The sequence below is a fragment of the Ostrea edulis genome, chromosome 2, assembly GCF_947568905.1.
Source record: "Ostrea edulis chromosome 2, xbOstEdul1.1, whole genome shotgun sequence".
NCBI lineage: Eukaryota > Metazoa > Mollusca > Bivalvia > Ostreida > Ostreidae > Ostrea > Ostrea edulis.
Window position 1 is genome coordinate 100,116,899 of NC_079165.1, and position 27,740 is coordinate 100,144,638.

At 35.0% G+C, this 27,740-nt stretch overlaps 3 protein-coding genes across 3 annotated transcripts; all 3 read right to left on the bottom strand.

Moving 5' to 3' along the window:
• Positions 1-3,356: 3,356 nt before the first annotated feature.
• On the bottom strand, positions 3,357-18,482 carry LOC125680187 (uncharacterized). Its single transcript, XM_056153552.1, has 11 exons — positions 18,350-18,482; positions 17,836-18,019; positions 12,651-12,757; positions 11,335-11,427; positions 11,050-11,235; positions 8,068-8,186; positions 7,838-7,958; positions 7,298-7,306; positions 6,907-7,062; positions 6,000-6,815; positions 3,357-5,569 (listed from the first exon to the last, which is right to left on the bottom strand). Exons 1-11 carry the CDS (start codon positions 18,411-18,413, stop codon positions 5,289-5,291), a joined length of 2,136 nt encoding a protein of 711 aa, XP_056009527.1. The 5' UTR covers positions 18,414-18,482; the 3' UTR covers positions 3,357-5,288.
• Positions 18,483-22,813: 4,331 nt separating this feature from the next.
• Positions 22,814-24,721, bottom strand: LOC125680186 (uncharacterized). Its single transcript, XM_056153553.1, has 2 exons — positions 24,467-24,721; positions 22,814-23,439 (listed from the first exon to the last, which is right to left on the bottom strand). The coding sequence occupies exons 1-2, from the start codon at positions 24,719-24,721 to the stop codon at positions 22,858-22,860; spliced, it is 837 nt and encodes a 278-aa protein (XP_056009528.1). The 3' UTR covers positions 22,814-22,857.
• A 62-nt stretch (positions 24,722-24,783) lies between these two features.
• Positions 24,784-27,199, bottom strand: LOC125680185 (uncharacterized). Its single transcript, XM_056153554.1, has 3 exons — positions 26,571-27,199; positions 25,593-25,757; positions 24,784-24,788 (listed from the first exon to the last, which is right to left on the bottom strand). The coding sequence occupies exons 1-3, from the start codon at positions 27,163-27,165 to the stop codon at positions 24,784-24,786; spliced, it is 765 nt and encodes a 254-aa protein (XP_056009529.1). The 5' UTR covers positions 27,166-27,199.
• Positions 27,200-27,740: the final 541 nt, after the last annotated feature.

Consider the following 27,740-nt stretch of genomic DNA (forward strand, 5'->3'; position numbering starts at 1 on the left):
TGTCTGTGTATCTGGGAAAGATAACCTCTAACATGAATTAGGACACGGTCTATTGATTATATCACAAAAATAAAACTTCAGCACTGTTTAATGATTTCATGCCATTCCGACATCCCTACACCTTACACACAGTGCAAACACTCGTAAAGGATTGCATGTTCGAGATTATTATTTAGAATTATTCCATGAATGCCAAACCTCTTATACGAAAGCGATTCTTTGTGAAGTCTTCGTAGTAATTATTTTTTCATTTATATCTTTATCATGCAAAATTCATTTGATCCCTGGGTCTGCTGGACTATTTCTCACTACTTGATGACGTTACAACATTATCTTTTTCAAATTTATAAGTAGTTTCTGGTGATCAAGCATTCTAAAATTTTGTTCCGAAATCAGCAGAACTGGCTTATGGTATTATGTATAGAGAGTACCAGACTCTTCGAGACAATATTTAGACTAGAAGTTTTCCGACGGTTTTGTAAAAAGAAAATGGGGGATGTGCATTAATTAGATCAATATATATCAAAAAATACCAAAAAGCCGTAAGGAATCACCAGGTCATGATCTATATAAAGCATTGATTCAATCATGTAATCGTGGCCATGCCCAATGTTTCAAAAACCATACAATATTCCAACGTATAATATTAACCACAACGATGAGTCATGGTCATTTGATATCAATTTTATAATTTTCCACAATCCTCATAATCCAACGAAGATACACTATCTTTAAACCTCAGGCACATGTGCAATACCTGACGTATCGTGTTTTAATGTTTATCTTTTTTCTATCACAACCGATTACACATTAACACTTTTTATTAAATAAAAAATATCCCCGTGTCATGATCTATTATTCTACCACGGGTATTGCAAAGATCAAAGGAATACTACGGTCGTTATTCTACGATATACCTTTATACCATTAACTGATTATGAGAAAATTTACACACATCTCGCTTGCACTTCGGGTTTCTTAATGCAACAATAAAGTCGATGACTAATATAATTTATTTTTATAATCATAAAAATCAATCAATAAATGTTGTAAAACAAATTCATAAATGACTGAAGAACACGTGTCCTTCCGTATAAACCAATCGTCTGCATTCTGAAAGCGATACACATGTAAACATGGCGATGCACAGACAAGTTTTTCTTGGAACTATATTCAAAGCAATTGATATAATCCGTTTACATCAGTTGGATCAAATGCTGTCTGACGTGTTTCATACCGATTGTTAAGCCGTTCTTGGCACACTGATTTTGACTGTGGATAACTCCGTTTACCTGATCAGGATATAGGGCTCACGGCGGGTGTGACCGGTCAACAGGGGATGCTTAGTCCTCCTAGGCACCTGATCCCACCTCTGGTGTGTCCAGGGGTCCGTGTTTGCCCAACTATCTACTTTGTATTGCTTATATGAGATATGAGATTGATCGCTGTTCGTTATCTTCACCTTGCATCAAACTAAATACTTGAAATATTTTTTTTTTCAAAATAGATTTAAAATACCCTTACCATTTCACGTTTTTCATCAGCAAAACAAAAACAAATGTAGGCTGTTTCGGAAACTGTCATGACGTTACAATGAACCTAACACGTAGCTACATAGAAAAACGATCAGCTGTATATTTCTGAGCCGTGGTAGAATAGAAATAAAGTTCTTGTTTTCGTGTATGCCTCGGCTGTTATATTTCGAGACCAAGGAGGTTATCCTGCAACATACACGAAAACACGATCATCATTTCTTAAAGATACAATTAGATCTCGTTTTAATGTGATCGCGGTCTCGTGGTGTGAAACAAAAGACGTCTTTGATGGAAACATTAACTGACAAGTTTATATCTTCTAATTGCAGTTGTCTCGTGGGACTCCGGGTTAGAATAAGTCATCAGTACCCATTGCTTATTGTAAGAGGCGACTAAATGGGGCGGTCCGCAAAAAAACCGAGGCCCCGCATCACAGCAGGTGTGGCACGATAAAGATCCCTCCCTGCCCAAAGGCTGTAAGTGTCAAGTATAGGCCTAAATTTTGTAGCTCTTCAACGGTAATGGTGACGTCTCCATATGAGTGAAAAATTCCCGAGAGGAACGTTAAACATTACGCAATCAATTAATTGAATTGCTGGTCTGTAAATTCCAGGTTTGTGACCTCAAATTGCCATGCATGGGTTTTACTAAAATCTTTAATTTCAAGATTTCATCGTAAACTCAACTCATGATAATATCCTTTTTACTAAACTTATTAGGTTAACATCGTAACCTCACGACAGCCTATGGGCTATTCAAAGATATTTTTCTTAAGCTGATTACGTTCATCTAAATAAAAATGGCCTTACTCATTCTATTCCAGGATATTTTGAGAGAAATGAAGACAAACCTCCTCTGTCATCATCGGATTTTTAACTACTTGAGAACATATTTAATTTAGTAACACAGAAGCTTAAGGAGGTATGCTACACCAGAGAAATTTGATGTAGATGAAAAGTGGACGATATGTACAACAATATTTTGAAGTTGAAAATTTTCAAATTTACTTTATTTTGTCAAAAAATAGTTTTAGTAGAAGGTAATTTAAAAAAAAAATTAAAACGCCTGCTGGATTCGAACCTGCGACCTACAGTTCAGCAGTCGGTATTCTAACCTACTGAGCTACTCGGCAAAAATGGAAAAGGAAAAGTCAAATATTGCTGATATCGATTTTTTCATCCATGTTTTTAAAGGAAGTCGGCCATTATGACGATGTAGAGTACTACCTTAAGGTAGAATTTTTAACTACTTGAGAACACATTTAATTTAGTAACACAGAAGCTTAAGTTAGAATTTTTTCCTTAAGATAAAAAGTTTAGAAACACGCGCGCTAGGTTTGTAACATCGAATTGTTTAAAATAATAATAGAATATCTTTAAATTGCCAGGTTTAAAACTTTACATGTAAATTGCCAGGTTTCTAAAGTCGAATTGCTAGGTTTAGATAGAGATATAATCTTTATTTTGTAACAATAAAAACAATTGATCCCGCGCGCTGTTTTCCGGCTACGATACATTACATACCTATATATAAAGATTGATTGAATATTGTTTAACGTCCCTCTCGAGATTATTTCACTCATATGGAGACGTCACCATTGCCGGGGAAGGGCTGCAAAATTTAGACTTATGATCGGCTCTTATGGCCTTTGAGCAGGGAGGGATATTTATAGTACCATACCTGCTCGGTTTTTACGGTCTAATCCGAAGGACCGCCCAATTTAGTCGCCTCTTACGACAAGCATGGGATACTGAGGACCTATTCTAACTCGGATCCCCACGGGATCCTAAATATAAAGAACACAGCATATAAAACGGTACAGGTGGAATATCACAATATAATATACATATATCTAATACCATCGCAAGGTACATGCCATAGCACTAAACTCTTGGTCAAAGACATGAATGATCAACAAAAACAACAATCTCCTTACCAACTGCTAATGATCCAAACTGGTTACAGGTAGTAATGCTTCCCAATGTTTGTGACAGAGAATTCCAAAGTTTTGTGGATTATTCAAAATATTTCATCCTTTAAGTACATACATGTAGTTGATCTTGGCTCTTGATAAAATAGCAGAAGCAATACTTGTGTATCAAAAGGTGTAAAAGATAACGAACAGTGATCAATCTCACAACTCCTATCTAAGGAATACAAAATTAAAAGTTGGGCAAACACAGACACCTGGACATAGCAAAATTGAAATCAGGTGCCTAGGATGAGTAAGCACCCCTGTTGACCGGCCACACCCGCCGTGAGCCCTATATCTTGTTCGGGTAAACGGAGTAATCCGTAGTTTAATTCAGTGTGTAAAGAACGACCCAACAATTGGTGTGAAACACGTCAGACAACATTTGACTGAATGACAGGTATTGGCAAACTAGATCGTTTAACGAAAATAGAATTTGCGCAATGCTGACTTTAAACGAGAATATTGAAACCTCTGTAACATCAACTTGCTTGTCAGTAGCATGTCTCAATTTAAAAACTGATCATATTCAGAATAAGCTCTTACATATCCGATCAGTTAAGAGACATATAAACACCATATACAGGTGTTAACGGAATATTGCTACATGAATATGGAAAGTTATATCTACAAAAGTATTGTGTTTTATAAAATTTCAAATAACCAGGATCGGTTGCGGTAGCTCAGTGGTAGGGAGTTCGCTTCCTAACCAGGGTCTTGAGTTCGAACCCCGCTCGTGCCATGGCCGCGTTAAATCGAAGACGTTAACATAGGTAGTGATCACTCCGCCGCCAAGTTACGTTCGGCATTTAGAAGTGAGAATCACGGGTCTTTTGCATATGACCTTAAAACAGTCCCGTGTTGCGGCAGGCGTTGGCATGTTAAAGAATCCTCACTGCGACGGCCCTGAGCGCTAAGTACAGGTCTCACCTACAGCTGGTGACTTCTCAATATGAGTGAAAAATTCTCAATGGGACGTAAAACATTCAATCAATCAATCGAATATAGCAAGGTTTTGTGGCATGAAATATGTTCAGCGCTCCGAACTTATACCATTAGTATGGTATACAAGGTCACCAAATCGCAGATCGTGGTAGCTCAATAGATAGATCGTTCCCTTCGTAACCGGAAGGTCATGAATTCGAACTCCACTAGTTAGTGTCATGATCCCTTAGACATAAAATATAATCATAGATAGAAATGGCTTCTTTGCCAAACTCTCGGCATTTAGAAGTGAGAATTACGACTATTTTGCATATGATCTTAAAAACGGGGGTCGCGGCAGGCGTTGGCACTATAAAAAAAAACCTGCTACGGTCCTGTGCGCTAAGCACAGGTCTCACAACTGAGGGCGTCTCAATATCAGAACCAAAAGTTTGAAAGGACATAAAGCAAACAAATAAAACGAAATGTCACCAATAAGTATAGTGTAAAATATTCTTTGTTGTGTATCAACATATTTCAGTTCCGTGTCCTTGATAAAAGCATCAGATGGCCAGACTAAACTATTTATCTAAATCACCTTTCTAGTTTTCTTAGGCATTGGAAACGGACGATGTTCATGTTGGGTGATGTATATAATAATAATAATGCAATCCTTTAGGATCCTCCACACTGTTCATAGAAACGAAATCAGTTTACAATATTGATAAATTCGCCAAATTATATGTTTGAATCAATGAAAAAGAAGTCTAGTACAACTGTTATATTAATGGTCGGCAATACGAAGGTTTAAGACCAATGGATATTTAGTTTCCAACTGTCAGAAAAGCAATGGACGACTATGAATCGGATTTTTCTGCAGGTCGCACCAATACACGAGCATAAGGATTAGAGGACGCGATGGACATCAGATTGCTCAATGCCTCTCTTCGAGGTATATCTTTATATATGGTTAAAGATTCTTTCGGTTTCTGTGTTGCATTCCCTGGATTTTGAAATGTCACAATAGTTTTGTCTCCCTCTGAATGTTTCGAAAGCTGTTCTTTGTCCATGGACCGGTCTACACTGAGCTGTATATTATACCTCTCTGTTGGTTCACTTTTTATGAAGGCATTGACGCCTATAAAGAGAATGAAAATTCGGAAATAACGAACAGTGATTAAGCTCATAACTTCTACAAGGAGTTCAAAATTAAGAGTTGAGCAAACACGTCCCCTGGATATACCAGAGGTGGGATCAGGTGCACAGGAGGAGTAAGCATCTCATGTTGTAAGTAAGAATGAATTTCTCTTTCTATTGACATTTTCATTCCATAAACGTCAGACACCCTTTTGCTCAAATTATATGCATTTTAACATAACAAATACGAACACAACAAATTTATTTACTTTGGTTTTTTTTTTAGAATTGTGATAAGTCATAAATACATTTCATGTACATAGACCACAAGAGTGAAATGTCAAGAATTTAGTTTTAGATACTATGTAATGTCAATAGAATGAGTTTATATTCTCTAGTGTTAATAATAAAATCGAAATTCTATATAATGATTTCAGTTAGAGTGTGGTCGCGAGGACCCAACATGTTGGCTTGATCAGGAGGTTCCTCAACAAGGACGCCATTCTTGCCAAACAGAGTATCATGAGATCTGTCAATATCGTCTGACTTAATTTCATCGGACTTTCTCGAGTTCATACCAGTTTTGTCCTTCCCAAAATTTGACAAGTCTGGATTGGTGTTACCAGATGATGGTTTGACAACATCAGATGTTGCTTTGACGTCATCAGATGTTGCTTTGATTTTACTGAATGGGGTGTCACTAGATGTTGGTTTAGTCTCGCTCAATGGAAGCATTGTGTTTTCTCGTTTTCCTAATCCCTCTGGCGGTGCAGCCTTATCCGATGAAACCTCATCCGGAAAGGTAACCTTTTTCTCGGGTTTAACATCTTCGGTTCTAACAGTTTCGTTCACTTCTTCCATTATTACGTCATTAACTACTTTATGTTTCGCAATGATTCCGTTTGGTTGGCTTGAAGTAACGGTGATATCATCATCGCTTCTGCTAAGATCGATTACGGTTATTGTGCCATTCGATATATTTGTCGTTTTTGTGGGCTCTGCGTTATTAGTAGTTGGTACCCCAGGTTCTTGGTTCTCAGCCTCCACATCCTGCAATTCACTGGCAATATTCAGCGGTAATTCTGATAGTGAGTGTGGTTTGTCGCTATTTTTAGACTTGTTTTCGTTGTTGTTGTTGTTATTGCTGTTGATGCTATTGTTCGACTTGTTTTCTGAAGTCAAAGGTCCTGGCATCGTCTTCAGACTACCGGCCATTCCAACAGAAACAAGAGGACCAATGTTTCTTTCTACAAATGACAGTTGATACATACATCAATTGAATTACATGCCATCATCCACATGTGTTAGTGCTACTGAAATAGCATGATTCTTCCTTACTTTTGAAAACTTTGTCTTCTTGTTTTTTCTTGTAACATCTATAACCCAGTACAGCGCCGATTATGGCTGCTATAACCAATAGAGAGACTACGACGCCAGCTACTATAGCCGCTGTGTTGTCGGACTCGACACTTGCAGAAGTTGGAGTTTCTATATCTGCGAGTTAAGGTCAAATCATTATTGTATACAAGTGTATAAAAATCATAATTCTTTTATTTTTTAGTCTACTCGTATCTTAATATTTTAAGTAAACATTTTAGTACTTAGTCATTTAGTCATGTTTTCTTGTTATTTATTTGTTTATATCTTGATCATTTATTCCATATTTATTCCCCTTATGTTGAAAAGCTGCACATTTAAAGTATAAAAATGACCATAGTGATATACTTACAACAGGTTGCTGAAAAATACAATCATGTTACTTAGTAAAAGAAATATATTGCAATAAGGTGTAAGGTTATAAAGTTTGAAATCACTGTATAAATACACATACATATGTAACAACATTTCTTACTTAAAACTTCCCAGTAAATTAAAAGTTTCTGCATATTGCACATGTAAATCAATAGTTTAATATACATTGATATTTTGATGGGTTCTCTTCTATTCCAGAAATGAATATCTGCATATTGCAATTTAACCGGCCGCAATGGTTAAGTCGCTCGTTTCACAACTCGTAGGTTCAACTACGACGTTCAACATAAGTTAAGGAGGAATGCTACACCAGAGAAATTAGATATAGATGAAAAGTGGGGGATATGTACAATTATATTTTGAAAATGAAAATAGTACATTACGACGGCTACAGTTCACACAGGAGGTTATTCCTAGCTGACGTATACACTGTATACAAAAATATTGTCGAATTACGGATTATTCAATAACCATAGCAATGTACACAATGGATGTGTGTGTCAGTTATGGTTCTTACTGTTAGGAACAAGGTAGAGCAGACTCCCCGGGGCGGATGGCTTGGTAGTAGAAGTTTGTCCTTGCACGCAGTTCTCTCCCTTTTCTGAGACTGTAACATTCTCTCCATCAAAATCAATTACCTGCAATTCGTTTGTCGTCTGTTATAGCAGGAATATTATAGTTGACATGGGTTGAAAGTTCTTTAACAGTGATGAATAAAAATTTGAAATTAAGCATTGATCCACCTACAAAACAGGTGAATCTGTAGGTCCGTGGGTTCGTGTTGAGGGTTTGGTCGAAATTGATGACACTCTGATAGTAAGTACTTCCGTTGCTGAGAGTAGCCACACAACCCAAGTGTCCACCATCTGCATTTAAAAGTTAAATGACAAGTATCAAATTATAACTGCTGAGTTACTAGAAACTTTATGAACTGATGGGCAATGAATACGACGGGTTTCCAGAAAGTAGTCAAACTCAATATCTCAAATACAGATTTGTTGACTTTTGAATTCGTGAAATATATATGTAGGATCTCCTAAGAGCTAATTAATGTCACGACACCTGATAAACACTAAGTCATGTCTTGACATCGGATAAACACTAAGTCATTTCATGACATCTGATAAACACTATGTCATGTCATGACATCGGATAAACACTAAGTCATGTCATGACATCGGATAAACACTAAATCATGTCATGACATCTGATAAATACTAAGTCATGTCATGACATCGGATAAATACTAAATCATGTCACAACATCTTATAAACACTAAGTCATGGCATGACATCTGATAAACACTAAGTCATGTCACGACATCTGATAAACACTAAGTCATGTCACGACATCTGATAAACACTAAGTCATGTCACGACATCTGATAAACACTAAGTCATGTCACAACATCTGATAAACACTAAGTCATGTCGTGACATCTGATAAACACTAAATCACGTCACGACATCTAATAAACACTAGATCACGTCACGACAGCTAATAAACACTAAATCACGTCACGACATCTAATAAACACTGAATCACGTCACGGCATCTAATAAACACCAAATCACGTCACGACATCTAATAAACACTGAATCACGTCACGGCATCTAATAAACACTGAATCACGTCACGGCATCTAATAAACACTAAATCACGTCACGACATCTAATAAACACTGAATCACGTCACGGCATCTAATAAACACTGAATCACGTCACGGCATCTAATAAACACTGAATCACGTCACGGCATCTAATAAACACTGAATCACGTCACGGCATCTAATAAACACTGAATCACGTCACGGCATCTAATAAACACTGAATCACGTCACGGCATCTAATAAACACTGAATCACGTCACGGCATCTAATAAACACTGAATCACGTCACGGCATCTAATAAACACTGAATCACGTCACGGCATCTAATAAACACTAAATCACGTCACGGCATCTAATAAACACTGAATCACGTCACGGCATCTAATAAACACTGAATCACGTCACGGCATCTAATAAACACTGAATCACGTCACGGCATCTAATAAACACTAAATCACGTCACGGCATCTAATAAACACTGAATCACGTCACGGCATCTAATAAACACTAAGTCATGTAGCAACATCTGATAAACACTAAGCTTTTTGTTGGTATCATAAATTCTAGCTGAGTGATATTTCATCGAGAAAACAACTTTCAAAACATTTTTACATGTTGAAAATTAAAATTTTGCAGCTTTTCATTGATGCTATACATGAAGTCATAATTAACTGCATGCTAATTTAACTTAATTTTATTATAGTGGTTTTCTGACAATTGGTACAAAATATGTCCAAATTAGGCTTTTTAGTTATTTTTCATAAGCAGAAATGGTTGTGTGGTTTCTGAAACACTTTGTGTATGAATAATTTTGCTTTGAAAAGTATTTGTGTACAAAGTACTAAACAAACATAACTTGTTTAATGTTTATTGGTAATATTATGTGATAAACATAGTGTTCTGTCTTGTCTGTCAGTTCTTTTGCTTTAATTTGCAAAACAATTACCGGTGCAACTACTTCTTTAAAGTAACTCCATACTCGCACTATTATGGTTCAAAGTTGAAAACTGTATCAATTTTCACTTGCTATAGTTTAATGTAATCAGAAATCAATATATATATATATATATATGTTGCCACCTTTTATAAAGATGTCAGACATGCATACACGTAAGCAAGGGTTTGTGTCAACATAAGAAAATCGCATATTTTGGTTACACAACATAATGAAAATGCATAAAAACTTATAAGTTAAAGTGATGGAATTTTAATTTTAACAGTTCAAACACATTGCTACTTTATAAGTATATAAAAATTGATTATGGATAGCATGGAAATCATTGTGTAATAAAACTGCAATAGAGAAAATACCAACATAAGAGTCATCGCCCTTTTTTAAATATACATGTAGATAATTGATTATTTTTAGAAAATATAAACTTATTCAGTATCAAATACTTCACCATATTTTCTATTGTGCTCTGTGAATAAACTTCCAACAAAATATACATTTCTAAAAAAAATAAGTGGAAAAAATTTATTAATTTCCACTCAGTATAGTTTAATTTAATTAATAACCAAATAAAATGTATATGTTACCACCTTTTTAAAGATGTCAAATATATAAAAACAGAAGTATACATCAACATCAGGAAATCCACATTTTCGTTATACAAAATAATAAAAATATATAACAACTTGTTGAAATGACAAAATTTAAGTATCAACAGTTTAAAAAAAAATGCTAATTCAAAAATATGTGTAGATTAATTGTGGATATTAGGGAAACCAATGTATAATAGACATCCAGTAGAGGAAGTTCCAGTATAGGTCCGTGTTTGCCCAACTATCTAATTTGTATTGCTTGTAGGAGTTATGAGATTGATCACTGTTCGTTATCTTTACCTTGCATTGCCCTTGACAACATTTCTTTAATCATTAATAATTGATTATCTATGGAAAATATAAACTTTTTCAGTATTAATAGCTTACCAGATTTTTTATTATATCCAGTGAATAAGATTCCTCAGAAAGATATATTTCTATCATGCGCAAAGTGAAATTTATTAAGATTTTTGTAAAAAGGATCGATCAACCTTAAGAGATGTTTTAAAAAGTACACCAGCATAATGGCTATATCAAATTAGAATGCAAAGAATTTAGTTGAATCTCTTAATTACCGGAAAACGCCACTGAGGTGCTGCAAAGAGAGTGGTCAAAGATCATGTTTGTTCGGTTATTGTTGCAGACGTCCAGCAAGGAATCACCCCAGTTCAAACCACATGTAGATGACGTAGATTCGTGTGTGTAGGTGAACACTCCCAAAAGTGGTTTAGCACAATAGGACAGCGCCTCCGACTCGAAATCTACAAGTCATACGAACTAAATATCGTATCGTCAGAGAACTTTCATGAAAAAGATTTTCAGACAGCTATTGAAAAGCATATAGACGATGTATGAAATACCTTTCTTCACAAATACATGGAAAAGTTCCGCATCCTGTCCTGTACTGCAGACCTCTGTATATACAGTGAAGAGACCGGAACCAGCGTTATTAACTGCAATTTACAAGTATGTCTTTTCTAAATCAAGTTATAAGGAGTAAAAGTCATTTCCGCTCATTTTAAACGACATAAAGTTAAGTTGGGAAGCTTACGCTTTGTTTATAAACTGTTTTACAATGCGTAAACTGTCTCCACTTACTTTATATCGTTTAAAATGAGAAAACATTATTTTTATTCAACAAATATAAAGTTTGCAGAAGCAAGCGAATCTGTTCAGACGATTGCGGTGATAATATACAGTTATTTCATATACCTCGGATAACAGTCAAAACTATTTGCCCGAGGTGGTGTGGAGGATGTCATGAACCAATTGCATGAGGTTAACGGCCGGGGGCAATAGTTCAGGAGATATTCCACACCGAGGGACAATATGTTGACTGTTTCCCTGAGATACATGAAATAAATGTTTTACTATCAAATCAATTTATCTACTTATCTGCAATTGAAAGAACCAAATTTTTAAATTTATGATATGAATATATGCTCATGTAAATTAGTTGACTCTGATTGGTTGAGAAACATTTGATGAAAAATAATATTACCATTTGAATGATAAAACTACACCCTTCAATGTGATAGAATGTAGCAACGGCTTCGGTCGACAACGATTTTCTCGGATTGACAATGTACAATTATGGACTGTGTCCTCAGGCAAAAGCTGTTTTGACCCGATGTCGTAGGCTATGGGCAACAGGTCCGTTGATGGTCAAACAAAACAGTGTTGTTGTCCGAGGACACAGTCTATAACTGTTTTGCTATACACCTTCATTCTTGTTAGGTTGTTTTTACTAGATGCACATGGTTTTGTTGACTTGTAATAGAACATTGTCATTGCGTACATTTATCACCGTGTCCACTACTTTAAAAGAAAATATACCCAATACCCCAACTGATAATTATATTTTCCATGTTTCTGCTCTGCGTTTCATCCAATAAATTTTGTATTTCATCATCAGTTCAGTCATTGAACTTCGCCATTAACGCAAGCAAAACAGCAGATTGAGAATCACGTGAATTGCGTAGCCAATAACAATAGGCCAGATTATTGTCCAGTGAATTGTTGACCGGTCAAAAGATCACGAGTATGAGAGTTATTTTAACAGTTAAAATGTTGGTTCTACATTGCATTAGTTTTATATAGGAAAAAGTCAGGTGAATAACAATGTACAGTTATTGACTTAAAACAAAAGTGTAACAGAAAACTAAAAAAAACTAACCTCTAGAATTGTAATAGTAGTAGGAATATGCTGTTACAGATGTCAGCTCCAAACAGATGTACCAATAATAATCGCCTAACGAATGACTCGTGTAGTTGTTAGTAGTCCTTCAACAACAACAAATCATTTTCATTGTCAACAAAAAGGCCATCTAATGAAAACTTTAATGAAATGTGGTGTGCTCGTCAACAAAATGATGAATAATTTAATTATATATGGATCACCATCTATACTATGAGCAAGTTAATAATATATGGTTCGTTCGATATCTTATATCCTAACTCTGGGCAACTTCTGTTAGCTCTTTCGGCTTTAAAAGGGACTGATTCACTATTTCCCCCAAAATTTTGTTTTTCAATTTTAATGATCAAAATCTACTGTCTAAGGTGTTTAAAAGATTTCACATGAAAATTAATGTTATATATTATCATAGAAGCTCATTTTAGAGAGTTTATCATTTGTTTTGTAAACAAAGATTGTGGTATGTTATTGTTTACGAATTTTTCAAAAGAAATGGATATCCATCCAAGTTTATCATACATGTATCTTTCACATTTCAAGCATTCGTTGGGTAAAATGTGACATCTAAAAGTTAAAATTTGTGAATATGCAAAATTATGATGCTTTATATTACAAAATTAATATTTCACTGGTTTGTTTGTTTACATAAACAGACTCGAGTCTTTGTTTACACAACACAGATTTAAGGCTAAAATATTCCTTTTATTCTTGCATTTAGAAGGTCAAAATTTTAGCCGTCAACATTGAATGAGTTATATTTTTAATGTTTAACATCAAAATGAAAAATATTTTTCTCAAAAATCGTGAACCAGTCCCTTTAATGCCTCTTCAGACAGTTATAAAAATAACTGTCTCAGGGGTTTTTCATAACTGTCTAAAGAGGCATTAAAGCCGAAAGCGCTAACAGTGAAATCTTAATTATTTGAGTTTTGTGTTTCTTGACTGCGGAACCAAACCTCCTAACAGCGTGAAAACAGCGCGCTCGACCATCTAGGCAAGTCATAAAACTTGCTTTCGACGACGATAGAATTCTCGCCACTCTGTCACACACTACACGGTCATTGAGAATGGAAATGGGATATAGTTATTTAACGTACATTTAAGAGGATCATACAACATACAAATTGCATTATGTACATTTAATAGTTCAGTGCTATTTCTGTGCTTTATATAAAATGTTTCTGTCTAGCCTCATAAACTCTTGCTTGATGCTCTTCTGATCTTATCCATGTTGCTTTCTGGGTCTGGATGAACAACTTGACCTCTTTTCTACGTTATCAATTTTGACATTACTGGTATTTTTCTTTGATGGCATATGAGAAGTTCCAGAGCAAATGAAGCTGACAATAGCATTGTACTGAGTTACTTTCGTCATAACTAAGTGGAGCAGAACTGGCGGGAGAATGCATATGTATGCATACATTCCTGTCCAACTTACACCCAATGCATCTGTTCCAAAGGCCCCTCCATTGGAAATGAAAAGTAATACGCCTGAAGCTTCCTGTTCCTTCGAGTTGCAAAGACATCTAAATTCGGGGAATCGAATGCGTGAAAAATGCATCTCACTATATCCTGATTCAGGCTCCATCCAGCCGAATGTCTGATCGACCCCTGGAAAGATCCTGGTATGTGGACTGCACTGAGGACAATACTGTGACTCCTTGCCATTTAAAAATCTTCCAAGTCAACAGACGTAGCAGCATTCACCAGGTGCCGTCCTCCTTGTTGGTGTATGAGCAGCATTCACCAGGTGCCGTCCTCCTTGTTGGTGTATGAGCAGCATTCATCAGGTGCCGTCCTCCTTGTTGGTGTATGAGCAGCATTCATCAGGTGCCGTCCTCCTTGTTGGTGTATGAAACGACTATTGAATTGTCGCATCTGAGGAGGACACGTTTGCCTCTGACCTGGGGTTAAAACTGTATTAGGTTCAATATTACAGCCTCCATCTCTCGCCAGCTTATGTGATGGCTCTGCTCAGAAACACTCTACTTCCATGCCACTTGTCCCCATCTCATTTATGATGCATCTGTCCAAAGTACCGCTGGCTCTTCCTGGTAAAGAACTCCTTTGAATGCATTCATTCTGTTGGTTCAACATTCTAAATGAACGACAAATGTCCGATTGATAGGAATTATGACCAGCAAATTGTCTCTTTGTGCTTGTCATAAATACAGGAAATAAAACTGGACAGGTCGCATATGTACGCGGGCCAATGGAATTAAATCTAATCATGCTGTCATTAATCCCAGGGGCCTGTGAAATTTGTGAGCTTATATTCGAGTTACACTCGGAATCTGGGCAATTTCTTCTGAAAAATTCTGAAACCTTTCTTCTAAGGGAAATATTGCTCCTTCTGTCACATTGAAGTGAGCTCCCAGATAAACTATCTCCTAAGTTGGAGTTACTTGAGCCTTTTGCCAGTTCACCGACACGTCTAAACTGTGAAGTGGGTTTGCAATATCGGGGCACAGATTTCAAATAAATAATGGTGGTAACCAACTTCTTTACACTTATTTTAATTACCCTGACCATCCACCTTATCCATGAAGATCATGATTCTAGAAAAAACTTACCATCATACAAACAATCCAACCCTTTTTCATAGTCAACGAGAAGATCACTGGATCAGGACTCAATGCACTGGATTTCCATATGGATTTCCATATGGATGCAATGATAATGTATACAATGTGGGGAATTTGAGCAGTCCTCAAGGAGATGACGTGTACGTGTTAGGACTTTTTCCAAATACACAAAGACGTAAACGTCATGGACATCGTTCATATAAAAGATCAAATATGCATGATGTCACACTTGATTCAATTTTACCTTACGTCAACAGACAATTAGGTCCACATCATATTCGCACAAAACTTTACTCTGTTCCATTGAGAGTTTTGTATACGTTATTTGAACAAGACAAAGCTAGTCCATACATTGATTTTTCAACACCAAAATACAGACTGAACTCTATGATTATGGATGTCGTCCATCACAGGCTCTTTAAACTACCGCGGATCATAGATGATATTCCTTCCGAATCATGTCGCCAGTTCCTTAAACTCAAATTTACTAACAAAGGTATAGATGCCGTCAACATCAGCAACATTCTTCGTCATAAAAAAGTTGAGTCTTGTATCCCAGCATATTTCAAGTTCAAGTGTACATCCTGTATTTTCTACAAATATACTTCTACTATTGCATCCAAACTTTTTAATTACAAACTTTGCAGTGCCTAGATATAGACCACCTTATACTTAATCCACCTACGTGTTCTTGTTTTTCGTTTTCTTTCAACTATAGTCCAGCTGGATACGTCATTACTGGTGGTGTGGATATAGTTGAAAATGAGGACCTGAAATCACTTATTTTAAAAGCTCCTAAATTCAGAGAACCTCGATCTTTCAATTGGCGATAGAACTTCATCTTTGTTATGAATTCTGTCGAAGATCATGCCAGACAATGGGCTAATGTGAAGAACTTGGCACCTTGTCAGAATGGATTAAAAGTATAAGAGGAATATTAAAATTCTGTATCAGTACAAAAGTATGTACCATCTCTTCTTCTGTGTTTAGTGAACCACAAGTGATTAAAGAATTAGATAGGTTACATGAGGAATATGTTTTGATTCCAGCTGACAAAGCTTGTAACAAAGTCGGCTCATTATTATAACTGTATTTTGAACGTACTTGGCATTGATTCCACATTCGGTAATCGTACTTATACTCCAATTACTGCCCTTTCAAAAGATGAAATTCTTCAAAATCGTGCTTCAGTTTTAGACACATTTAATTAATATCCCAGTCAATGGGATGGATGAATATGAATTACCGTACCTATACTGGATTCCTAAACTACACTAAAACCCTTTCAAAGAAAGATACAATGCAGGATCGAGTTAATGTTCTACCAAGCCCCTATATCTGCTCCCTACGAAAATATTAATAGCTGTGAAGGAGAAACTTCAAACATACTGTGCCACAACATACGCCAGAAGTGGGGTAAATCAAATGTGGAATAAAAAATTCTAAAGAATTTTTATCAAATTTGAAATCGTAAAACTTTCCTAAATCAACAAAACGTATGACTTTTCAACACTTTAAATCAAAGTATATGGTTGTAAATCGAGATCAAATCTTGAGATTCAATGCACGCTTGATCTACTGCATGTAAATCTGTCGCTCACATTATTTGACACTATCTTTGAGGAGTTTCTTCTATCATTCGTCTCACCTCCCGTATCGTGTTGATCCTCGTTCTGTTGAAATATCTGTTGTCTTGTACGGATCCCGATTTCTCAAATCTTCTGACTATTCGAAAAATATGTTGCTTGCTGAGTTGTTTCCCCTCAGTGTATTGTTTTGTCATCATTCTTATCACAGTCAATGGGTACTGTGTTTCGTAGTACAGTTTTATAACAGAAGAGCCATGTTCCCTTGACAAACTCATCATGCATGAAATTCAGTTTGATAAATTTGATACAATTTTGAGACATGATAATGCACAAGAAAGCGCATATTTCCCCGAAGTTTTCAGCAGAACATGGTTTGTTTTTTTATGAATCCACCTTTTATTTGAGCTACAGTTTACAACTTTTGGTCAATTATTGTGCAATGATATATATCGTTTGGAAATGGTGTCAGATATTCTGGGACACCCTGTATATATTCTGAAATGTGTAAACATTGTCTTCTGGAACCAAATACCAAATGTTGATTATTTTCTGTAAGGGGTATGTTGTTTTCTGATGGATTAGGGTATGTTTGGTACGAAAACACTGTTACTGAAAATTTGGTGTTATTACAAGAAAGGTAAATATAATATAACGAACAGTGATCAATCTCATAAATCCCATAAGCAATACAAAATACATACAAGACAAAGGTTAACGTTTTTACAAAGTATGATTAGTGGGGTTTTTTTTCCAATAATTCATCGAAGTATTGTATGTATAGGTATATTTACCATGGGTCGGAATTGCAACTCTATTTAACAAAACCAATTCCAGTTCAATGTGTAAATAAATTTAGATTGTCCTCTCATTGAACTCCTAAATGAACATAACTACCCTAAGTGAAGAAATATTTAATATAAAGCAGAAAAATATATATAATGATAAACAATATTTAAATATATGCCCCACCCCCACTGGCACACACTTTACCTTAAAACATAGTAGCTCCCTGAAGTGAAATCACATGTCAAATTTGAGGGTGTACCGCTTGAAGTGTCGTCTGCAGTAATATCGTACTCGGATAAGTACATAATGGAGTCTGTAAATTCTGTTTCTCCAAAGTAGCTGCTGATCCAAGAACCTCGCAGAGCGTCCGGAAGCGTGCAGGCGCCATCTTTTGTTTGTTAAGTAGTGTTCATAAAACGGTGTTAATAATTGCAAAACAGACATGAATAAAAAAGAATTCATTTGCCCCCCCCCGCCCCCCCCCCAAAGTAAATGATTTTAGCAACATACTCAATTTAACAAAATTTTAAAGAAGCAAACATTGTAGACATTTAAATCATTTATATGGCAAATCATAATAATGAATTAGCTTTGTTAAAGCACAAATATATTTCAATTTTTCTACGGCTCTCGATATTTCTATGAATCACGATAACCAATGTTACTATAAAAAGTATCAACAAATTGTCGAATTCCTTATTCAGGTTTGTATGTTTACCTGCATTGTACAAAAATAAAGTAAACAAGATTTTAAGTGAAATCCAAAATAATAAAATCCGCATATTCCATAAGTATTTATCACAGCACTAGTTAAATTTAGTTCAGCCCAATAGCTTTGTGTCCTAGCGATATTGTTTACGAAGTGGAAGAGTGCTTCCCTATAGTTAAAATCATTACTTTTTAGTCTTATATATCAGTGGTGTCTTTAAACGGAGAATGCATAATTACAGACAAGTGTCAAAAGAATAATATAAAATTACAGCGTGCAACAAAAAATGAAATAGAAAAGTAAATCGTTAGAATTAGCTGGGAGAAAACAGTCGAAGATTTCAGACATATTCCAACTTTCAGTTGTGAAGGTGGGAGTTTTTGGCAGCATACTGTAAAATAACGGCTAACATCATATTATCCAAACACTGAGCTATACTGTGTTGAAACTATTGGGAATATGGTTATTTATGTTTTAACCATAGTAACAGTTTGATGAAAGAAAAAAGGTGAACTTGCCGAACAATCAATCTATTCAAGATTGGGCACCGGTCGCGAATCGGGAGTTTAAAATCCGCATTGATGGTACCCGTATTTACAATAGATACAGTACCGTACTAAAAAGCTGTACAAAATATTTAGAATTAAAAACAAATACATAGATCATACTTCAAAGAAGAATCTTTAATCAAAATCATCATCAGAATTTGTTTCACAGGCAGCAGCATGTATATCAGACATGAAGCGGTTTTTAACACTCACATAATTACACTGATGCCTGGAGTACCTAGGCTACCAAATGACACTGCATATATGTTCGCAACATCCAACAATAAGCATTCCCATTGATATATTAACTGATGTGAATGAGAAACCTCCGATGGTTCGTGGTGTAAATCAAATGTGGAATAGCGTTTTCTGTATGGTGCAGTATTAATGCTTTGATTTGGATTCAGTTTTTCCCCCAACAAATGTTGTTGTTGTTGTTGTTTATTAGTCAAAAGCAAATACAGCTTATAGACATAGTATACAATGTAATAAATCTAAAATAATATAAAGGTCAAGAAAGAATAGAAGTTGTGCTTATACATTGGTATTTCTAATTCCAGAGGAACTCTTAATAAATTTACCCAAGTTACATAATTCCTTTACATTCTGTGTCGATAAAAGTTGAATTAATTTAAAGACAGAGGGTCTGATATAATAATACTTTTTCAAAAATTTGATTCTTAAATGACTGTAATAGGTACACCTAAAGAAAAAATGAAACTCATCTTCTACATCTACGGTACATAAAGGACACAAACGTCTTTCTAAAGGAACACTTTTTGTATCTACCGGTTTCAATAACTAACCAGTGAGACGATAATCTTAACTTACATATAAACTTTTTATACTGCATAGGAATTCTTTTGGTTAGGTAGGATTGCAAAGTAAAATGGTCAATCAAATGTTTATAAATTCTACATTTTGAAGAAGAGTTGATTTCAGAAAGTATTGTTTGTTTACAATTATCAAAAATACGTTGCTTAGCAACTGCAAACATGTATTGTGGCTTCAAAGTACATTGATTTAACCATAGGTTCATCAATCCAACATTTGACAAAATACTTTTAACATTTACTACCCAATTTTTACAGTTTTGTTTACTACTCATTTCATCATACATATAGTCATAACATGATTTCAAGATACAATTTTTTGTTGATAAAAGCTTTAACCAATATTTTAAAATTCGTAATTTTCTCACACATTGCAATGGTAATCTACCCAATTCACAATAAATCATTACATTAGGAGTAGAACTTTTCACACCCAGTATGCTTTACAAAAATTCATGTGAACTTTTTCGATATCAGGAGCTGAATGAGCACCCCACACTTCACATCCATAATTTGCAATGCTTCCTACATATGTATCAAATAAGAATATTAGTGTTGTGAAATTCAAGTTCATATTAGAACATTTTCTTTTTAGTGAAAATAAAGCTTTCTTACATTGTAATGATAACTGTTTTTGTGCGACATAAAATTTTCCATTGAAATTCAACAATAATCCAAGATAACAAAATTTATTTACTACTTCAATTTGTTCATTGTCATAGAGACATTTATCGTCTGATCGTAAAATACCTCCGTTTCTTAAAACCAATACTTTTGTTTTTTCAACATTAACCGTTAAGAACCATTTTTTTAGTGTAAATTTCGAATGAATTCAGCATAAGTTGCAAGCCAGAGGCCGATTCAGCTAATATAACCATATCATCTGCATATATTGATAGAAATAAAGATAATTCTTGTAGCTCGATAGGAGCATTGCCCTTAAGCAAAAATTCATTCTCACAGTCGTTTACGTACAAAGAAAAAAGTATGGGAGAAATTGTCTCCCCTTGTAAAACGCCAATATTATTTACAAAGAAATCTGATAAATTTCCCTTTAATAGAACACATGACTTAATATTATTGTACAATGATCGAAGAATCTTAAGAGGTTTGCCTCTAATACCTAGCATAGAAATTTTGTTCCACAATTTAGCTCTGTCTACCGAATTAAACGCCCGTTTAAAATCTATAAAACAGCAGTAGAGTCTCTTTTTCTTAGAAAGATATTTATCAATTACAGTTTGCAAGGCAAAAATGGCATCAACAGTTCCTAAAGAAGGTCTAAAACCGAATTGTGCGTCAGAGATGACATCATTATGTTCCACCCAAACCATAAGTTGTTTATTCAAAATTGAAGTAAATAGTTTAGTTAAACAGCTCACCAAACTAATCCCTCTGTAATTCGCTGGGTCAGTAGTACTTCCCTTTTTGTATATAGGAATAATAAGCGATGTGCATGATATGTTATGAAAATATCCGGTGGAAAACATTGCATTAGATATGGTATGTAAAACGGTAACAGAATGTCTTTAAACACAATAAAATACTCATTTATAATACAATCCTTTCCGTGACTTTTACCCGTCTTTAAACTTTTGATAGCATCCTCAATTTCTTCTAAACTAATTTCCTCTTCTAATTCTTCAAAAATAACATCATCTTCATTATTTAAACTATCTTCATGGGTGAGGTTTACATCAGAAGCCAAAGATTTAAAATGCTCATGTAAATCCTCAAGTGAAACATTTACTTTGTTTGTTTTCCTTTTTGCGAATTTTGAGAAATACAATTTTGGATTTGCCTTCCTAATACTTTCTAGCATATTGCCCTCTTCATACAAATATTTTCTTTTACATCTCTGTTCATGAATATTATATTTTCTTTTGCTTGAAGTTAAAAAACAGTGATTATCAACAGATTTGTCTTTGTTGAAATCAAACAGCGCTTTACGATAAATAGCATAAAGACGCTACATTCACGATCAAACCAAGGTTGACTTTGTTTTGGTTCAACACTTCTTTGTTTCTTATATTTATCATTATCGTAAAAAATAGGTACCTTGTGAAAATCAGACATCAAAGTAGCTAAGTTTTCAACAAAAGACTTTACACAATTTTTGAAGTAAATGTACATTCTGTTCTAAAAATAATTTACTATCTTCAGTAAATTCCTCATTCTAACGGTAATGAGAATGATCATTGTTATAATACAGTTTTGTCTTTTCTATCATCAGACACATTTACAGTTAGTTTCATTTCAATATGTACTGGTGCGTGATCTGAGTAAGTATTGAAACTTCCAACAATAGATTTGTGAAAATACTGAAAGATGTCAACTGTAGATAAAACGTAATCAATAACACTGCAACCGTTAACACCACAATATGTAAAGTCATTGGCCAATTTACCAATATGCCTACCATTCAAAATTCTCAAACCGGTTTCAATACACAATTATTTCAGGACCTAAGTTCTAAATAATTAGCAAATTACAGGGTAGACAGACAACAGACAAAGTTTGATACATATTTCCGACCGAATTATTTGTGATAAAAATAAAATTGTATTTGTTTGGCGATATTGTCATGGCCGTTTAATCAAAATTGCAATATAACAGATTCTGACAGAGCTGTGGACAAATATGATACATGTGCATCAGATAAGATATGCAACATGTATATAGATACATATAATGCGCCGAACATACAATATGGCAGCATATATCAGATGTAAAATACACAATTATGAAATAAAATATTATCTTTATCCGATGAGCCTGGAAAAGACAGTACACACCGGAGACAATATTTTAATCAAAATTATGTCAAATGGATCCCAGGACTCAGTCATGGGAACCATCCGCCAATACTTAAAGGCGGCAATTTTGCATTCACTAGATATATAATTTTTAGCTTGGATGTACCATGTACACAATGTCAGCCAAATAGATAGATAAATGTCATAGGTTTTATTTACACGTGCACCAATTGATACCCAGATTTAATATGCACATGAATGTCATAATGTACGTGTGACAGATATACCAAAATAAATGGCACGATGTATATAAATTTAAGATAGATAGATGATAATTTCTGAAAACTGACCATGACTCGCCAGTATATGTAAAAATTAATTCAAGGGTAAGTTCGAGTAGATGTAGTGACGAATTGCACGATAGCATTTTTCCAAGTGTTGATGAGAACACTATTTCCTAGATCTGACAAGTGTACCCTATCTATTCTAAATAGCCTCTTGTAAGATACCTGAATATCAGGGTATTTAATGGAGGCACCATGAAGTTGGTTTAGAACAAAAGTTGCAATTGCACTATTAATTCTCTTTTTTGCTTTTTCACCTTCAAAATTTGACAATGACTTTCTCCAATTGCCGCGAGGTAAAATATGGGACCATACAATTAGTGTATTTGGCAGATCTTGACCTAATTGTGCTAACGTACGTTTCATGAATTTTTGGATGCCTTTAAGGGTATTTTGAGGATCGCCTATGTTATTACCTCCACAATGTAGAATCAAAATAGATGGAGGGATATGAGATTTCGACATTCTTGCAACAACTGAAGACAAATTCTCCCAAACCATCCCCCTTTTACCTTTCCATATGATAGCAAACTGCTTCAAACCAAGGTCTAACTGATTGGTGTTTTCTGCATATTGCTGTGCCCAGTGAACAATTGATGAACCAATGATCCACACAGTCTGAAAATGTTTATGTGAAATTGAATTTATGGTCTAATATAGGATTTAAAGGCAGACGAATTCCACCTACCCATTTGTTTAATCTGTAGTTCTGAAACATCCTTGAGGTACAAATAAGTTGCCCCACCAATACGAAACGAATGAGATTTGTAGGAATTGCTAGGTATATCTAGAAATTTGAGTGATTTATGTAGCATCCATGAAAATTGATATTGAGTTAAGGGCTTAGCATTGTAATGTGCAAACAACTGCTTCCCTTGAATGCTTCGACGGAGATCAGTAAATTGTTGTAACATTTCAAACAACACCAAAGAATCTAGATTTTTCATTATTCTAACGGAATTACCCTTCCCAAACTGGTCAGTTTTGGAACACTGAATTAAAACACAGATTTGGTCTTCAAATATTTGAATATGATTTCTTTCCAATGACACTACTTCACTCACCCTCAATAAAGCGAAAAATGCAAGAAGGAATGCTGACTGAAATAATTGGGATTCATACGAAGAGTACGTCAACAAAGGAATGATTTTGATTATTTGTGAAAGCAAAGATAATGTAATGGGTTGCCTATAATCCACAACTTCCCGAGTTCTCTTAAAACCAACCATCAATTTTCGAACCATAAAGCATTCAGTTGGATTTTCCCAACCATGTAAGTTGATCACGTAACTTAAACCACTCATATAACACTTTGCTGTTGAATGTGCCAGACCTGATTCTTTCATAAAGGCTATAAAATTTACAACATGAACTAAAGGGGGTGGCCACAAATCATCAAGAGAAGCATGTATCCTAAAATTGATGAATGCCTGAATACCTTGTTTATAAACTTTACTTGAATTTTCAGATATGCTCGCTTCTAATAGCTGATCTATAGTAGCTGAATGATTTCCCAAAATTGAGTAGGAATTGGGGAAGGAAACTTCTCTGCTGATGGGGCCAACTGTCGAAATCTTGCCCACTGAAAACGAGAAATAGCATCTGCTATATCGTTGTATTTTCCTGCCACATGAGTTGCTCTGACCTGAATATTAAAACGAAGTGTATGCAAGACTAAAGCTCGAAGCAAAACCATAACGTTTTTACTTTTTGACGATTTTTTGTTGATGACGTGAACTAATGCTAAGTTGTCAATATGCAGCAGTAATTTCTTTGATTTGAGTTGTTCTGCCCAAATATGGATCCCTAAGACTATCGGAACTAATTCCAAAAATGTTATCTCTTTGATCTTGAATGTGATCAGACCAATGTGAAGGCCAGGCCAATGAACACCATTCATTTCCGAAAATAACTCCACATCCCTTAGAACCAGAACTATCTGTATAAAATTCAAGTGTGTCATCATCCTGCCAAGACAAAGATGGAAAAGTTGTCAACCCATTACAAAAATTCTATCCACATTTCTAAATCCTTTCTAATCTCATTTGAAATCCTAATGAAGTGAAAAAGTTTTTTCCCTCCTGCTAGTGCACCATAAATACGCCCACAAAATGTTCTCCCCGAGGGTAGAGCCTATGAGGCGCCGTTTTAATATTTTTGAAGTATTTTCTGATATCAAAAAATCATTTTCTGATATCAAAAGTTATATTATTTGATATCAAAAAATGATTTTCTGATATCAAAAATTCGAATATTTGATATCAAAAAATCATTTTCTGATATCAAAAAATACATCATATTTTCTGATATCAAAAAATATAATTTTTGATATCAGAAATTCGAATTCTTGATATCAAAAATATAAACATTTTCTGATATCAAAAATTCGAATTCCTGATATCAAAAAATCATTTTCTGATATCAAAAAATCGATTTTCTGATATCAAAAAATGATTTTCTGATATCAGGAATTCAAACTGATTTCTTGATATCACAAAATACATTTTCTGATATCAGAAAATAAAAGAAAATGGCGAAAAATCTCTACATAAATAATGAATACTCCCTTGACCCATAGAAAATCGCTGAACTAGGCCTACAGTCTACAGTGCCCGATTTGCTTTCTAAAATATGATCATTAATACTATCACCAATTGGATATGACAAATTAGAAATCATTCGCCACCCATCTTGTTTTTTAGGGAGAATACCGATAGGATTACATCTCAAATTTGAAATGGGGGGATACGGGAAGGGGCCTAAAACTCTACCTAGGTCAACTTCTTTGGATATTTTTTGCTGGAGTTCGAAAGCATGTTCTTGAGCTGAAATCATGTTCTTAACTTCTACTTTTTTTCTTAAACCTGAATACTGTAAGGAAAACCCATTCTTGAAACCATTAGATAGAGTTGATGCAATGTGCTTGAAAGGATAATTTTAAAATAATAAATCCAAGTTTTGAGTTTTGATAGGAGAATATCAATGTCCCATAACTTATACCACAAACTACCTGGTATTTTGTTGTCCAGAATTTTGCAGTTGCTGGTTCCTGAAAAAATTGGTACCATAGTTATTTGGATTTGAACGAGCCTGGGGATTCCGGGGAGCTTGAGAAGACTGACTAAATTTATGACAGTTGATTGATGGGTGGGGTGCATTACATTTAATGCACTGATGGAGATATTTACAATATTGTTTCTGACAAGAACCCTCATAATTGAAATAATAACATTTTAGATTAAACTTATGGTTGGTTGGAGTGATTTGCTGGGTTTTGTTAAAGTGTGCTGACTGCATGTAAAACATCCAAAGCTCAGCATCAATTGATCCCCAACTTAGGGAGGCGTCAACAGATTTCTTTAAACGAAATTGCACATCGTAGTCCAACCAACCTAAATTATTGCTGGACGCCCCCCTTTTAATTGTAGAGATGTATCTCATAAGAGGAATGGCTTGTAATGGGTGTTTTTGTAGGTAAATTGATGCATAGATAAAAAATGCATCCAGCCATTGAGAAAAATTTGCTAACTTTCTTTCCTTATTCTTTGGTTTGAGTAGGAAAACACCCCCTTCGAAAACAATTTGGTTTTGATTCTCTGAACAGGGGTCTTACAGGAATAATTTACTTAAATGCACATATTCATTGTTCCAAATTTTCTCTCTGAGGTTCAGGGAGACATGAGCTCCTAATGGAGAAGCCACACTGTTAAATGGACTAGGAGTACATATATCGAAATTAGCATCCGTACCTTGATTTATTGATGCCCCCGATGATGATGCCATCTCCGCGACGGGCACGATATTAGCAACAGGACTCGCATTCACTGGTACAGAGGGAATGTTGATACCGAGCGACTGTTGAAGAGATTCCCCATCTATTTGTGTTGTCCGCACCGACGATGATGAAGCGGTATATGGAGGCTGAGTAACCCTTGTAGACTGTCCCGCTGTGGACGCTTGTCCGACCTCATGGCTTGTTCGCCCCCGGGCCAATACACTTTTTGAAGACACACGGGACGCCGGTTGTGTAGCGTATGGGCTTCTTGATTTCGATGCCCGTTGAGATTTTGCCCTCAGCATCTTTTCTGTTGAACTTGATAACTTATTTCTTTTAAAGAACGTCGATGTTGCACGATTGTATTTTTCGATATTTTTTGCCTGTACCCAAGTTGGATGCTGAGACAGAAAAGGAAGTAAATGACGCGCATGCTCCGAAAGTAATAAGAAGGGGGGACTACTAATAATATCTGTCGTTCGTAATAAAAAGAAGGGGGGGGGGGGTGATGTGGAATTACTTATAAGAGTTGTCGTTGTTTTCATAACCCATAAGACTACTATATGCATGAAATAACACGGTTTATCTATATATGATAAACCGGCATTAACTTTAACCCATAAGTATTTACTGATTTATCAGGACAAATACGGTTAACTAATATATCATCCTCTTGGTCATCACAAAGCGGTGATAAATATTCAGAGAGCCTATCGTGTATTTTATCACATTCTATGTAATCATTCAAAGTTGAAAATCTACTATTCAAATCTCCAACAATAATTATTTTCCTTTCTCAGAAAATTCTGCAATTTGATTTTCTAATTCGTAGAAAATATCACAATTATATTGTTTAAAGAAAGATGATTTATCAGGAGGAATATATGTACAACAAATACATAAATCTTCATTCATGGCGTGCGCTGTACTATCTAACTTAAGCCAGACACTTGTATCAAAATAAACCTCTACTATTTCTAAATATTTCTGTAATTCATTCCTAATGCATAAAGCCATTCCACCTCCTTGTTTCGATCTACATAATTTTCTGGGTACAAATCTACAATTAAAACCTGGTATATCATATTCAAAATTGTTTTCTATCCAACACTCTGACAAAAATATCAAATCATATGTACATATA

Bases quoted from the DNA above. Each gene is read 5' to 3' on its own strand.
- LOC125680187 (XM_056153552.1), bottom strand. From the start codon at position 18,413: ATGCGGATTTTATTATTTTGGATTTCACTTAAAATCTTGTTTACTTTA. The intron at 18,020-18,349 runs GTAAACATACAA...AACAAACAAAAG, and splicing joins TTTATTTTTGTACAATGCAG to ATGGCGCCTGCACGCTTCCG. The intron at 11,428-12,650 runs GTTAGTTTTTTT...TGTAAATTGCAG, and splicing joins CTACTATTACAATTCTAGAG to TTAATAACGCTGGTTCCGGT.
- LOC125680186 (XM_056153553.1), bottom strand. From the start codon at position 24,721: ATGAATGGTGTTCATTGGCCTGGCCTTCACATTGGTCTGATCACATTC. The intron at 23,440-24,466 runs GTCAGAGCAACT...AAACATTTTCAG, and splicing joins CACTTCGTTTTAATATTCAG to ACTGTGTGGATCATTGGTTC.
- LOC125680185 (XM_056153554.1), bottom strand. From the start codon at position 27,165: ATGCATATAGTAGTCTTATGGGTTATGAAAACAACGACAACTCTTATA. The intron at 25,758-26,570 runs GTACGGATGCTA...TATTATTTTAAA, and splicing joins GGGGGCATCAATAAATCAAG to ATTATCCTTTCAAGCACATT.